The sequence below is a fragment of the Schistocerca cancellata genome, chromosome 8, assembly GCF_023864275.1.
Source record: "Schistocerca cancellata isolate TAMUIC-IGC-003103 chromosome 8, iqSchCanc2.1, whole genome shotgun sequence".
In the NCBI taxonomy this organism is placed as follows: Eukaryota; Metazoa; Arthropoda; class Insecta; order Orthoptera; family Acrididae; genus Schistocerca; species Schistocerca cancellata.
In genome coordinates, this window is record NC_064633.1 from 68,292,145 (window position 1) to 68,307,618 (window position 15,474).

Below are 15,474 nucleotides of genomic sequence, written 5' to 3' on the forward strand. Positions count from 1 at the left end.
TGCACTGATTGCTGAAATAAAAAAAAAACTTAAAACTAACTTAAAAACAATTGCATTGTGTAGCTCAGTTGCCACTGATACATTTGGTCATTACATTCATCTGCAGATATTTCTGTACTTTGTTTAAATTCATAGACATTTGTTTATTCTGTTACCCTTTATGATCATTTACCCTGTGAAGAGAATTATTTGAAATTTCCTACGGTATTTTATCGTTCCTTCTTAGCTTACATGTCTCGCATATTTCTTCACTTTGCTTCCTGTTACTTGTAAATATGTTTTACATAGCTTAGTAGCTGCGTGGGGTAGCCGCGCGGTCTGAGGCACCTTGTCATGGTCCGTGTGGCTCCTCCCTTTGGAGGTTCGAGTCCGCCCTTGGGTGTGTGTGCGTGTGTGCGTGTGTGTGTGTGTGTGTGTGTGTGTGTGTGTGTGAGATACGCACAGATCGGGGCCTCCTCTCCTACTACTGATGTCAGCGTGTATTGTTGAGCACGCCCAGCATAGCCATAAGCTAATTCTGCTTATACTTACGCTTTGTGTGAAGTGGTGTGTTACTTCTCATTCCTGTTGATTTTATGCTTATGTGTACAAATCAAAAAAATTACTTATACTTATATGCATTACTTTATCCTAAAATACACTCCAGAAAAAAAATTACACTTAGTGTTATGTACATTATGTACAATTATCTTCTACATCTACATCTACATCCATACTCCGCAAGCCACCTGACGGTGTGTGGCGGAGGGTACCTTCAGTACCTCTATCGGTTCTCCCTTCTATTCCAGTCTCGTATTGTTCGTGGAAAGAAGGATTGTCGGTATGCCTCTGTGTGGGCTCTAATCTCTCTGATTTTATCCTCATGGTCTCTTCGCGAGATATACGTAGGAGGGAGCAATATACTGCTTGACTCTTCGGTGAAGGTATGTTCTCGAAACTTTGACAAAAGCCCGTACCGAGCTACTGAGCGTCTCTCCTGCAGAGTCTTCCACTGGAGTTTATCTATCATCTCCGTAACGCTTTCGCGATTACTAAATGATCCTGTAACGAAGCGCGCTGCTCTCCGTTGGATCTTCTCTGTGTCTTGTATCAACCCTATCTGGTACGGATCCCACACTGCTGAGCAGTATTCAAGCAGTGGGCGAACAAGCGTACTGTAACCTACTTCCTTTGTTTTCGGATTGCATTTCCTTAGGATTCTTCCAATGAATCTCAGTCTGGCATCTGCTTTACCGACAATCAACATTATATGATCATTCCATTTTAAATCACTCCTAATGCGTACTCCCAGATAATTTATGGTATTAACTGCTTCCAGTTGCTGACCTGCTATTTTGTAGCTAAATGATAAAGGATCTATCTTTCTGTGTATTCGCAGCACATTACACTTGTCTACATTGAGATTCAGTTGCCATTCCCTGCACCATGCGTCAATTCGCTGCAGATCTTCCTGCATTTCAGTACAATTTTCCATTGTTACAACCTCTCGATACACCACAGCATCATCTGCAAAAAGCCTCAGTGAACTTCCGATGTCATCCACCAGGTCATTTATGTATATTGTGAATAGCAACGGTCCTATGACACTCCCCTGCGGCACACCTGAAATTACTCCTACTTCGGAAGACTTCTCTCCATTGAGAATAACATGCTGCGTCCTGTTATCTAGGAACTCCTCAATCCAATCACACAATTGGTCTGATAGTCCATATGCTCTTACTTTGTTCAATAAACGACTGTGGGGAACTGTATCGAACGCCTTGCGGAAGTCAAGAAGCACGGCATCTACCTGTGAACCCGTGTCTATGGCCCTCTGAGTCTCTTGGACGAATAGCACGAGCTGGGTTTCACATGACCGTCTTTTTCGAAACCCATGCTGATTCCTACAGAGTAGATTTCTAGTCTCCAGAAAAGTCATTATACTCGAACACAATACGTGTTCCAAAATTCTACAACTGATCGACGTTAGAGATATAGGTCTATAGTTCTGCACATCTGTTCAACGTCCCTTCTTGAAAACGGGGATGACCTGTGCCCTTTTCCAATCCTTTGGAATGCTACGCTCTTCTAGAGACCTACGGTACACCGCTGCAAGAAGGGGGGCAAGTTCCTTCGCGTACTCTGTGTAAAATTGAACTGGTATCCCATCAGGTCCAGAGGCCTTTCCTCTTTTGAGCGATTTTAATTGTTTCTCTATCCCTCTGTCGTCTATTTCGATATCTACCATTTTGTCATCTGTGCGACAATCTAGAGAAGGAACTACAGTGGAATCTTCCTCTGTGAAACAACTTTGGAAAAAGACATTTAGTATTTCGGCCTTTAGTCTGTCATCCTCTGTTTCAGTACCATTTTGGTCACAGAGTGTCTGGACATTTTGTTTTGATCCACCTACCGCTTTGACATAAGACCAAAATTTCTTAGGATTTTCTGCCAAGTCAGTACATAGAACTTTACTTTCGAATTCATTGAACGCCTCTCGCATAGCTCTCTTCACACTACATTTCGCTTCGCGTAATTTTTGTTTGTCTGCAAGGCTTTGGCTATGTTTATGTTTGCTGTGAAGTTCCCTTTGCTTCCGCAGCAGTTTTCTAACTCGGTTGTTGAACCACGGTGGCTCTTTTCCATCTCTTACGATCTTGCTTGGCACATACTCATCTAACGCATATTGTACGATGGTTTTGAACTTTGTCCACTGATCCTCAACACTATCAGTACTTGAGACAAAACTTTTGTGTTGAGCCAACAGGTACTCTGAAATCTGCTTTTTGTCACTTTTTCTAAACAGAAAAATCTTCCTACCCTTTTTAATATTCCTATTTACGGCTGAAATCATCGATGCCGTAACCGCTTTATGATCGCTGATTCCCTGTTCTGCGTTAACTTTTTCAAATAGTTCGGGTCTGTTTGTCACCAGAAGGTCTAATATGTTATCGCCACGAGTCGGTTCTCTGTTTAACTGCTCAAGGTAGTTTTCAGATAAAGCACTTAAAAAAATTGTGATAGAAAGGAAAATACTACCTTGCTTCATCATTCTATAAAAGCTTTTATATCTTTGTGAAGGTGGAGACCCTTGTCTCTCCCTGTTTTCTCATAGACTGATCTGTACATTCCAGGGTAATGTATTTTAGAAACTATATATGGTCCTGAATAGAGTAATTGCCACTTGTTATTAAGTTTACCAATTTTTCTCGAGTTAAGTTGCATCCATAAGAGGACTCAAAAAATTGTGTAACACATTTCAGTTTCTTATAAATTTTCTTTCTATACTCGGCCCTGTTTTCGAGTGTAATCATAGCTTGTTTGATTTTGTCTTATAGTGTCATTTCTGTGTGGGTATCTTTGGTATGGGTGACTCCCAATCATTTGTTTGTTTTGTCCGGAACATCAGTTTGTTAGGTGTGAAACCTGTTGAAGAATGTGGAAGGTTATTGACAACTTACATGAAAGGAGTTACGTATTCTACCCATGTGGTGTGTTTGTGAGGGGTGTGTGTCCTAATAGGCCAGTTAAATTCTTTGAAGACTCATTCTACTGGGCTTACTTCCAAGTGAAAAAAGCTTTCTAATACATGTTTTATGCCCTGTGAGGTCACAAATTGTTTCCACTTTTACCCATCGAAATATGAAGCATTATCAGTTAGTAGTACCAATTCTTCTCAAATAGTCTTCCTCAATTCTTTTTCTGTTATTTTTGGCTGTTGCATTTTTAATGGCATACATTTTGATATGTCTAGAGAAAATATTGGAGTGCCACTACGTATCTTACACCTCCTTTACTTCTTGGGTGTGGACCAGCTGTCTCCAGGGATACTACATCTAGAGGTTTTTTTTGTGAGTGTTGGGTGTAGCTCAGTATATTTTGACACATTGGACTGTTTTGATTTTTGACTTACTGCACACTTTCTTAATACATGTAGGACTCCCCTTCTCAAATTTGGCAAATAACAAAATGATGCAATTTTTACAGTACATTTGCCTACTCCATAATACCCCCATACTTCGTGTGTGTGTGTGTGTGTGTGTGTGTGTGTGTGTGTGTGTGTGTGTGTTTCCTATTTGGGGGGGGGGGGGGGGGGGAACTCCCTTGTGCTCCTGATACCATTTACTTACCTTTGCACCTTCATCTTGCTGAAGGTTTTGCATGGCTTTAGTTCATCTGCGATCTTGCTGTTATATAATTTTCATTCGCTTAGAAAACATGATAATTTGTTGTGTTGTACCTTGCATTAATAACGATTTGATTTCTGCATCTTGCTCTGTTAATTCACTAAATACATCTAAACCTTGTGGTAACCTAAACAAAGCATCTGCACTAACATTTTGACTTTCTTTAATATAAGTGATCTCAAAAATGAATTCTTGTAAATATAGACACCACCTAGCCAATCTATGGTGCAATAGCTTACACGTTAAAAGAAATGACGGACTGATGGTCACAGTAAACTTTGGTATTCTTACACCACAAAAAAATTCAATCTTTTTAAATGCCCATATTACAGCTAAACTTTCCAAATCTGACACAAAGTAAGATCTTTCTGATTCTGATAATGTTCGACTAGCAAAACTGATGACCTTGGGTACTTCTTTACCTTCTTCTTCTCACATCTGGAACAAGCATGTTCCTAGCCCCTGAGATGAGGCACCTGTGCATAGACAAAAATCCTTGGACATGTCCGGTTGGATAAGAATGTTTGCATTGAGTAATGCCTGCTTAATGTTATTAAAGTCCTCCTGACACTTATCATCCCATAACAAAGGCCTATTTTTTGTAGCAAGTTCAGTAATGCAACACTCTTCATCAATTACTGTGGTATGAATTTACAAAAAAAGGATGCTAGTCCTAAATAAGCTTTTAGTTGTTTTTTATTCCTTGCAGCTGGACAATTGCATATGGCATCATGTTTTTTTTTTCAGATCAGGTAATACACCTTGTTCTGACCCATGTCCTAAAAGTTTGACTTGTTCCTTACCAAAACTAGACTTTTTTAAATTGGCTGTTACTGCATATTCTGAAAATCATTGAAGTACTTATTCAATCAGCCTGATATGTTCTAACCAAGTGGATGTGGCTATTAACATGTAATCTACATAAACAGTGACTTTGCTAAGCAATTCTGGTCCTAAGACATTGTCCAGTGCAGGTATAAACACACCTGCGCTAATGTTCAGTCCAAAAGGTAGAATACGGAATTCGTAACTTCTGCCATCACAAACAAATGCTGTATATTTTTGAGTTTCATCATGGAGCTTTATTTGCCAGTAGGACCTCTTGAGGTCAAGTATACTGAAGCATTTGGTATTGTGAAACTTTAAAAGCTGTTCGTCCGAGTTGTCTGGTCTTATGCGTACTGGTATGAAAATCCTATTGATACTTCTAGCATCAAGAATTAATCTTACAGATCTGTTTGGTTTACTTACTGGTAATGTAAGACTACAGTTGGGTGAAAATGAAGGTTGTATAATTCCCCGTTTAATCATGTGATTGATCTATTCGCTTACTGCTTCTTGTTTTGCCCATGGAATAGGATATGACATTACACAAAATGTTTTATGTGGATAAACTTCAAATTTATATTCATAGTCATTGATTACTCCTGGCTCCTTACTGAAAACATTTGCATACTTAAATAACAAGTCAGAAAGTTCTTGTCATTGCATATCAATTAGTATCTGTGATTCATTTAATTTCTGCTCTGCAATTTCGTAACTAACATCAGTGTTTGTTTCTTGTTCAGTCAAATTTGTTTGTGAAATATACAGTTGGAAAGCAATATTACATTGGACTCTGGTTTGTTTTTGTACTTTTATCACATGTTTTGAATAAATCAATAGAAAAAAATCTGATCCTTTACATAAAAGTGGCATTTACCATTACCTTTGTCGATCTGTGTTTTGTATGTTCTAAATGTGTCCATGCCAATAAGACAACTAACTATAAGTTTGTCAATTATAAGAAAATTGCACTTCCCTGTAAAATGTTCAATTTTTAATGGAATAAGTGCCTGATGTTTTACGAATTTAGTCTTACAGCCTGTAGCAGTTTGCACTGTGCAATTTAGGATAGAGAATGTTAGAAATTTGTCCCATTTCATCAGTTTGCATTTGACATTAGGTTGGTAGTTGAACCTGTATCTAAAATTAACTGTGTGTTAGTATTACATATTTTCACCTCAAAGATTTCTTGTACTTGTTCTTCCTGGATATTATTCATTGTATCTATCTTGTGCTGATACAGAACATCCTTGAGGTCACCTTGCTTCTCAGATCTTATGAAACATGTTTGTAGTTTTGCTTTTCCCCCATTCCCTGAGAGGTCAATAGCCTGGGGCTTAACTACGACCGGTTGGGGTTTTCCGATGGCGTAGTGTGACTTAATTCATTACTTGGAGTAATTTCAGTTAGTTGCACGGTGTGGGTATTTTGCCAATTTGTGTCATTGGCTGCTCGCGACATTCCTTCGTGAGTACTCATGTTGTTATTAGTAAAAGCTGCTGTGCCATTATTTTGCTGCCCAAAGATTGGTTGCGGTACAGTGTTACCATGTGTCGGCCACTGCTGCGGCTGACTGTTTCTGTTTGTTTGGCATATGGCCTTGTAATGCTGGACTGTAATTCACTCATTCATTGAAATTACTCTTGTTGTTTTGAAAATTTCTTTTAATTCGTTTGTTTTTTCTCTACCATACTCTTTACCTCTGGGTATGTAACTTTGGTGTAGTGTGTACCACCTTGCTGTGTGTTTAGATCACATTTCACTGACTGGTTTACATAACTATATTGTTGTTGTTGTTGTTGTTGTGCCTGATTATGTCTTTTACCATGTACCTGTACTAGTGTCTTGGAGATGCTGAAGAAACTGAACTGGCAGACACTTCAAGATAGATGAAAACTGTCCCAAGAAAGCCTGCATACAAAGTTTTAAGAACCAGCTTTAAGTGATGAATTTAGGTATATGCTGCAATCTACAATATACTGCTCCAGTGGTATCATGAGGACAAGATTAGACCAGCTACAGTACACGCAGAGGAATTTAAGCTATAGTTCTTCCTGTACCCCATACATGAATGGAAGGGGAAGAAGCTCTAATAACTGGTACATTGAAAAGTACTCTCTGCCTTGCACTTCCCATTGGTTCACAGAATATAGATGTTTTTTATGGCTCTTTTTTTTTTGGTGGCAACAGTTATTTATTACATGTGCATAATTTCACTGCAACATGAAACAAAAATCTATAAACTGATAATTACTAAGGCTTAAATCAGCCAGCTAGATAGTCTCATGTAATCGGTAGCCTCGAAATAGTATATTTATTTATTTATTTAAATTTTCTTTGCGTGGAGCCATCGTAATGATGGCTTTCGCAAACATCAAACTTAATACTATGGTTATATTTACACTTATAAAATACACTATATTCTGTAGCTGTTGCTTCTTATGTCTATTTTTTACATTTATCACATTACAACTGATATGCTAATGCCTCATGTTTCAATCACTATCTTAAAATTCATTGAAAGAATATAAACATTTTTCTATTAGAAAAGATTTTAATTTAGTTTTAAAAACATTTCCCGTGTACATTCTTAGTGTTTGGTAGCTTGTTATACCAAATCAAACCACTGATATATGGACTTCTATCAGCCATTTTTAACGTTGTTCTTTTAAGGAAATAGTTACACTTTGTTCTAGTGTTGTGATCATGTACATCTCTGCCCTTGATAGCTTCTGTTGGTTGACTTATAAAAAATACAACTATTTTGAAGATGTACAGAGAAAATATTGTCAGATATTTGTGCTGCACGAACACTTCACGACGTGATTCTCTATGTCCCATCCCATGTATATGTCTTATTGCTCTTTTTTGTAGTAGTAGTATTCTTTTTAAATGTACATCAGCTGCACAGCCCCATAGTTAAATTCTGTAATTGAAAAAGGGGTAAAGTGTTCCATAAGATACTAATTTCAATGCTTGGCTAGGAACTATCTTTGTGAGTTGGCTGAGGAGATATATGGCACTACTGACTTTTCCGCATATGAAATTGATGTGGTATGTACACTGAAAATTTTCATCAACATACACGCCCAGTAATTTGCAGTTACCATTTTCTGTTGCAGAGATATTACACACACTATTCATACTGTTGTGGTGAGAATTGCCTGTTTTAAATGCCAGTAGTTGAGGTTTGGTGACATTCACCTTGAGTGAGTCCCTGATCATAGAAGTATTTTGTTACTTCTATTACACCACTAGTAGCAAGAGATTCTAGGTCATTAGATTCACTCCCATAGAATAAGAGTAACGTGTCATCTGCATAGCTTACAGTATGAGAGTTAATGGGTTGTGCAATGTCGTTAATATAAATTAAGGAAGAGAAAGGGTCCAAGGATTGAGCTCTGTGGTACACCTTGTAATACAGGTTCACTGGTGGACTGGGAGTTCATGATCTTATGATCTAGTTTGTATGACAATTTAGTGTTTTGCTTACGATTCAGCTGGTATGAGGCTAGAAGATTAATGGCTTGATCCACAATACTGTAAGATTTTAGCTTTTTAAGAAGTACCCTGTGGTTTACCGTATCAAATGTTCTTGTCAGGTCCAAAAATGTACCTGCAGTCTGCACCTTCTGGTCCGACAGACAGTAAACTTTGTGGCTGAACTGTGTAACTGCTGTGGTCGTACTTAGCTATTTTCTGAAGCCATGCTGTGAATCTACAAGCAGTTTATGTTTTGTGAAAAAGGCACTTAGCTGAGAAAGGATAATACTCTCAAATATCTTACTAAAAGTGGGAATTAATGATATTGGTCTATAATTGGAGACCTCTTCCTTACTTTGCTTTTTATATGCTGGTTTCACTACACTCATTTTTAGAACTGTTGGATACATGTTTTCCCTAATGCTGCAGTTAATCAGGTGAGTAAGAGGTTTAGAGATTTGTCTCATTCACTTCCACAAATTCAAATTCGGTACACTGGGTGAGATGGTATTGGGTCTCTCTGTGTGAATCTATAATATGGGTTGATTGTTCACCAGAAATGTAGTAGTTATTAAAAATATTACATATAGTATCTGTTTTTTTTTTAAATATAACATTACCATCCTGTCTTATGATGAGTGGTTCCATGTTCATCTTGTTGGGACCTTTTCGGTATTTGTCAATCAGCTTCCAAGATGCTTTGCTTATGTTGTCAGACTGTTCTATTGTTTTGCTGTTAATTTGCTTCCTTAGGGTAACAATTTCAGTTTTAAAAGTTTACTTGGCCCTATTGTATTTTTCCTTGAAAATCTGCATATTAGTAGCTTTATAAAGCTAGTTTAGATCATGTACTTGCTGCCTGAGCCTAATCAGATTTGGTGGGAGTTTTAGTCTAGGGTTACTTCCAGTTTGACAGTGTTTAACTACATTCTGGATTTCTCTGACTGGACAACTATATTCATAATGATGCAGTAGGGTTGACTAGAACTCATTTCATTTCTCATCTGACTCTTTTACCTGGTGCACAGAATCCCATTTCTCATTCGCTAGTTTGTCTTTAAGGGCATTAATATTTGAGGGATTCAGCATTCGTTTCTGTAGCACAATTTTTGTTATTTTAGGTACAACTGAATTTATGTATTCTATCACCTGACAGAAGTTGTCAGAATAAAGAAAATGTAAGTTACTGTAATTTACCTTATCTATAACATCTTTGTTGATTATAGCATTATCTATTCTAGTGGAACATGTGTCCATTACTCTGGTGTCAGAGTTCTCTACATTTACAAGATTGTATGAGGTCAGTACATCACTGAGTTTCAAGTTTACTATACTATATGAGTTTGCATCTATATTAAAGTCACCTAATATAGTAAGGTCATTAGAACCGGCCTGACCAACAACACTACTAAGTTTATCCATAAACAGCATTACATCAGCCACATTCGTGGCCTATATACTCCAATCACTTTATGCTTTGGTAACTTAAGATCATTACTGTGGAGTACAATACCTGTCATTTCAATTGATCCTTCTTTGTTGTGGTGTTCAAGAAAGGGATTTTTTTTAGCTTATATATCCTTATTAACATAAACTGCCACACCACCACCTTTATAGTTTTGCCTACAATAACTGTTTACTAGTATGTAACCTTCTAATCTATAAAATATTATTTCACTGCATTTTAGCCCATGTTCTGTCATTACTAGTACATGTGACAAGTGTTCCTCTATGAATATTTGTAGTATGTCTAGTGTGTTTCTGAGATATTGCACATTTAAGTGCATTAACTATAAGGGTATTGTCCCTTCTTGTTTATTTACCATCTTGCATAAATCAAAATTGTTTGAGTTACACTTTTTACGACACTGGTTTTCTAGAACTGTCCTGCAATTACTGATCACTTATTTCACAGCCTGGCTTTTCTTTGCTTGAACAGGACTCAGTCATATCTGAAATACATTCCAGAAAACTATTATTATGGTCCTTTATTCTAAAAAAGTCTCGTGGTTGTAGCCCAGAGCAATTGGAACTTTCTCCACACTGTCTTTCTCACAGAGTTTGCTTATGTGGGAAACTAGCTTGGCCTTCCCTGTCCTGTTTAAGTGGAATCTGTGTTTTGTGTGTTCATCACGACTCATCTTACTTAAGTCTATCAAATGTACATGGCTAAATTTATCACACAGTTTCTTTAGCTCAGAATTGTAGTGTCGAATCTCTCTGTTTACGCACGACCACAGTGGTAAATCGTGTCGCACTGGCATGTTTGTGTGACAATGTTCAATTGAAATAGTTTTGGTAATATGTTACGGAAACATCACAGGGCTGTCTTGCTTCGTTTTTGTTTATGCCGTTGCCACCACCAATAACCACATTGTGAGTGTCTTTGTTCAGTTGACTTGTTTCTGTTGTAATATTCTCCACCACTGTGTTTAACATTGCACCAGGCTTAATTTTCGTGAAAACTGAAAGCTTTGGATGCATACTTTAATGAAAACATTTGGATAGATCTTTTCCATGACTGTCGGCATACAGAAAGAGCCCTTTGGTGCATCCTAAGGTTGGCAGGCCCTATGTTTTCCTTGCTGGCAGCCTCCTCACTGGATGTTGACGTAATGATGCTTGTCAATAGTTTCACATCTTCTGCCAATACACCCAGCAGGGTTACAAGATATGTAAATGTAGACATTTGTCTGTAATAATAAACCAGTATTTACAAATTAATTAGCTGTTAATGGTTTATTTCTTGTTTCTCTGTCAAATTTGAATATGTAAATGATCTATGGATGAACTATCTGGCTAACTAACTGATTAACAATAACATTCAATACACAAGTCCATATTGAAATGAAAACAATGAACTTTTCTACATAACAGTACAAATATGAATATTGGAGCTGTAGGAGCACTCAGACGAATCAAACCGGCAATATCTGTAGCTCGACGTGTTCTTGAGAATACTCGGCACTCTTTCCTTGTTGGAGACCAAGCAACAGAATTTGCTATTGAAATGGGCTTTCAAGAAGAAAGTCTACAGACTGAAAACTCAAGAAGCATTTGGCAGGAATGGAAGGAGAACAGCTGTCAACCAAATTTTTGGCAGGTATTGAATAAATTACTTTCATGGTATCACTACTGCAACAGATTTGAGCCATCCTCTGTTTCCTTTTCTCTTGTACTTTACCTTTCTTTGCACTACACTTGCAAACAACATCTGCAAAGGTACATGTCTTTTTTTTTTAAATTTATGTTTAAAACAGCTCCTCTTTGTGTTCCTCACTTTTTCTTTGGAGTATCACATCATTATTTTCAGCTCTGTCCCTTCACTTTAGATTTCGTTTGATCTTAAACACTTCATATTTTTTCAACTGATTTCATTTAGTAGGTAAAGTCCAGTCATGCTTTTAGCCAGAAAGATAGTCTGTAATTAAAGTTCCACTTTCAAAACACTGTAGAAGAGAACCACTGCTCTGAATGATGTCAAATTTGAACAGCATATGATTGACATGGAGGGAAATGTCATGGGTTAAAAAAAATTGACCAATAGATGGTGCTGTAAGCATCTTAACACAAATGAGGTCGACAAATGACAAATTAATCACAATACAGTGGCTATGGTTTGAGTTGCACATTATACCATACATATTGTTGAATGTGCATTACTGCACAAGTTTGGCAGTCAACAGTCAAGTAAAATGACTTCAGTTTTTCATTGTCCTGGGACTGAAAACCACATAGAAAGCAAAATGACATTAGTTTCTAATTTTCATGAGACTAGTGCAAGATATGTTCAGTATGTTGTCCGTTATTTCCCGTCACCAGCTGAAATTGAGAAATCTCATGTTCCAGAACAAATCAATGTGTCTTGTGGTCATGATCAGAATGTGTTGTGCAATGTGTATCTTCAGTTCAGCTACATTCATAACTGGAGCACTGAATACATCATCTTTCAGATAATCCCACAGCTAGTAATGACATAGATTAAAATCAGGTGATAAGATGGCCAGGCCATAGGGAAATGATGGCTGATAATTCTAGCATTTCTGAAATGCTTCTGCAGCAGGTGCTTCACTGGCTGTTCAATGTGCAGAGGAGTGCCATCTTGCTAAAATGATCCTGTCCATTTGGTTGAGCGGTTGAGATGATCTTGGTGCACAAAAGACTTTCATAGCATGTACCAGTGATGGTACAGGTAACAGGAGCCACAGGATTCATCTCCTCGAAAAAATATGGCTCTGTGATAAACGTGCTGTCAACCCACACAACACACTCATATTTGCAGACTGAAGTGGTACCAGTTGATATGTATCTGAATTTCCCATTGCTCATGTTGTACATTTTTGTGTATTGACATGTAGTTGGAGATGGAAATGGGCTTCATCTGTCCACGGAATGTTCCGTGACCATTCAGTGTCCTCTTAATGTGAGCAAGAAATTCCATAGCAAATGTTTGTCTTTTCGGCAGGTCAGCAGGAAGCAGCTCGTGAATATGAGTGATTGTGTATGGATAGAAATGGTGGCTGTTTCATAGGATTTTATGTGCATCATGCCTGCAGGCATGTCCAATGTTCGGGCTATTCTTCATGCACTTCATGTCTGCGTATCACTGCTTGACCCCTCCTGCAATGCTGTGGCCATGTCTTTGGTACACGTTGATTCAATTGCTTTCTTCCCTCTGTCAGAACCTCTCTCTTCAGATTTTGTAATCATCTTTACCAGACCCTCAGCAGTCATCAGACCACTGCCCATTTTTATATTCTTGAGTGTCCAGAACATCTGCGTGGCTACTGGTGCACAGTCAGTGTTCTTGTAAATGAGCTTTGGAGACAGTCATGTTGGTTGTCTCAGATGCAAACGAATGAATAGTCATGTATGTGCACATCTGTCACTGTAGATATTCTGATGCTTATAGTGGCATCTATTGGTCAAATTTTTGTTAGCTTCCCCTCTCTCCTGTCTCAATAATCTGCTGTTCAAATTTGATGTCATTCAGAGCAGTGGTTCTCTTTCTACAACGTTTTGAAACTGGAGCTTTAACTACGGAGACCTTTTATAATAATACCTGACACTGTTTATACCTATTCTGAATTTTTTTTTCAGTTTGTTTATTTCTTTCTGGAAGGTTGAAGCTGTGTGCTGCATTGGAACTAGTATTCGGAACCTTTTCTTTTCATGGATAGTTGCTCTACTGCCTGAGCTATCTAGTCAAACTCACAAATAGCTCTCACAGCTTTACTATCATCAACATCTGCCTCCTTCCTCCCAAACTTCTGGAAGAAATGATTTATCCACAGCCTAGGGGAAGATTCTAAAAATTTTCAAATTAGCATACACACTGCTGCAGAATGAATTTATTTTGGAAATAATTCCTAGGCTGTGGCTAAGCCATTTCTCCATAATTTCCTTTCTTCGACTGGTGCTAGTCCTGCAACATATATTGGAAAACTTTTGTGAAGTTTGAAAGGTAGGAGAACAATACTGGCAGAAATAAAGCTGTGAGGCTGGGCCATGAGTTGTGCCTTGGTAGCTCAGAAGGTAGAGCTATTACCCAAGAAAGGCAAAGGCTCCAGGTTCAAGCCCTAGTCCAATACACAGCTTTAAACTGGCCAGAAAATTTGAAACAGAGAACTCTGGGGAAAATGAAAAATAATTGGAGATGTTAGATGTAACTAAAATTAAATAACTGTTACAGTTCAGACTAGTACAGTGAAAACAATAAGAAGAGGCTAAAGAACATAAATAATTAGAGTTAATGCAAATAAATTTTTCAGAGAATAAAGGATATTAGTTTGCAGTGAACTGAATGCAAGAAGTGTTAAGATAATAGTTTGACTTATTTAATTTTATGTTATTCAGTTTTGTCATGTTTGTAACTGTTTTCCTGCCATTTGCTATTTTGATTATTCTGCCTTCTTAGGGCCACACATTCTAAAGAACAAAATAGGATATGGCTTTGTTGAAAATGTTCAGGCATATGTGTGGCAAATCTCTGATTGTTAATCCTGTCTTTGCTAATTTTTCTTCTCTTTGCTAAAAATCTCCACCTTTTTCAATGTGATACAAACTGTATAATTTTTGTCTGAAGTTTTCTAGTACCTGATACTTGTTGTCCCATCTGATGGCTCCTATGATCCATAGTACATTTAGTTGAGTGTGTAACAGACTTTAACAAGCCATTCTATCTCCAGTATGGTGAGCAGCCCTTCTATATTTGTTTCCCATAAAGTAATCGATGAATGTTGTTTCCTTATGAGCATTAACAGAGAAATCCGTATTAAGCAGTATATCTTGAATTGTATGTTATGGTGTCTTAATCAACACTTTAATTTGCTCAATATATTTAACAAAACATATATGACTGGGCACCGTAGTCTGTTAACTCACTGCATAGATGCCAGGCATGTTGATGCTCCACTTCCAGGATATGGGGAGGCAGCCATGACCCAATTTGAATCTGCCTCTTGTACCACGTGAGATGGCCAGCCTAGATGTGGTTTACCATATCCCACCAGCCAAATACCAGTCTGGTACACAGATGTTGTTGTTGTTGTGGTGGTCTTCAGTCCTGAGACTGGTTTGATGCAGCTCTCCATGCTACTCTATCCTGTGCAAGCTTCGTCATCTCCCAGTACCTACTGCAGCCTACATCCTTCTGAATCTACTTAGTGTATTCATCTCTTGGTCTCCCTCTTCGATTTTTACCCTCCACACTGCCCTCCAATACTAAATCGGTGTTCCCTCTATGTCTCAGAACATGTCCTACCAACCGATCCCTTCTTCTAGTCAAGTTGTGCCACAAGCTCCTCTTCTCCCCAATTCTGTTCAACACCTCCTCATTAGTTATGTGATCTACCCATCTAATCTTCAACATTCTTCTGTAGCACCATATTTTGAAAGCTTCTATTCTCTTCTTGTCTAAACTATTTATTGTCCACATTTCACTTCCATACATGGCTATACTCCGTACAAATACTTTCAGAAACGACTTCCTTACATTTAG

The 15,474-nt window shown here is 37.9% G+C and overlaps 1 protein-coding gene across 1 annotated transcript in view; it reads left to right on the plus strand.

Annotated features, from left to right (window-relative positions):
* LOC126094476 (N(4)-(Beta-N-acetylglucosaminyl)-L-asparaginase-like) overlaps window positions 1-15,474 on the plus strand; it is a 151,752-nt gene that overhangs the window by 77,617 nt on the left and 58,661 nt on the right. The window contains exon 3 of the mRNA XM_049908868.1: window positions 11,352-11,577. Coding sequence (XP_049764825.1) covers window positions 11,352-11,577 — 226 coding nt within the window. The remainder of the gene's footprint in view (window positions 1-11,351; window positions 11,578-15,474) is intronic.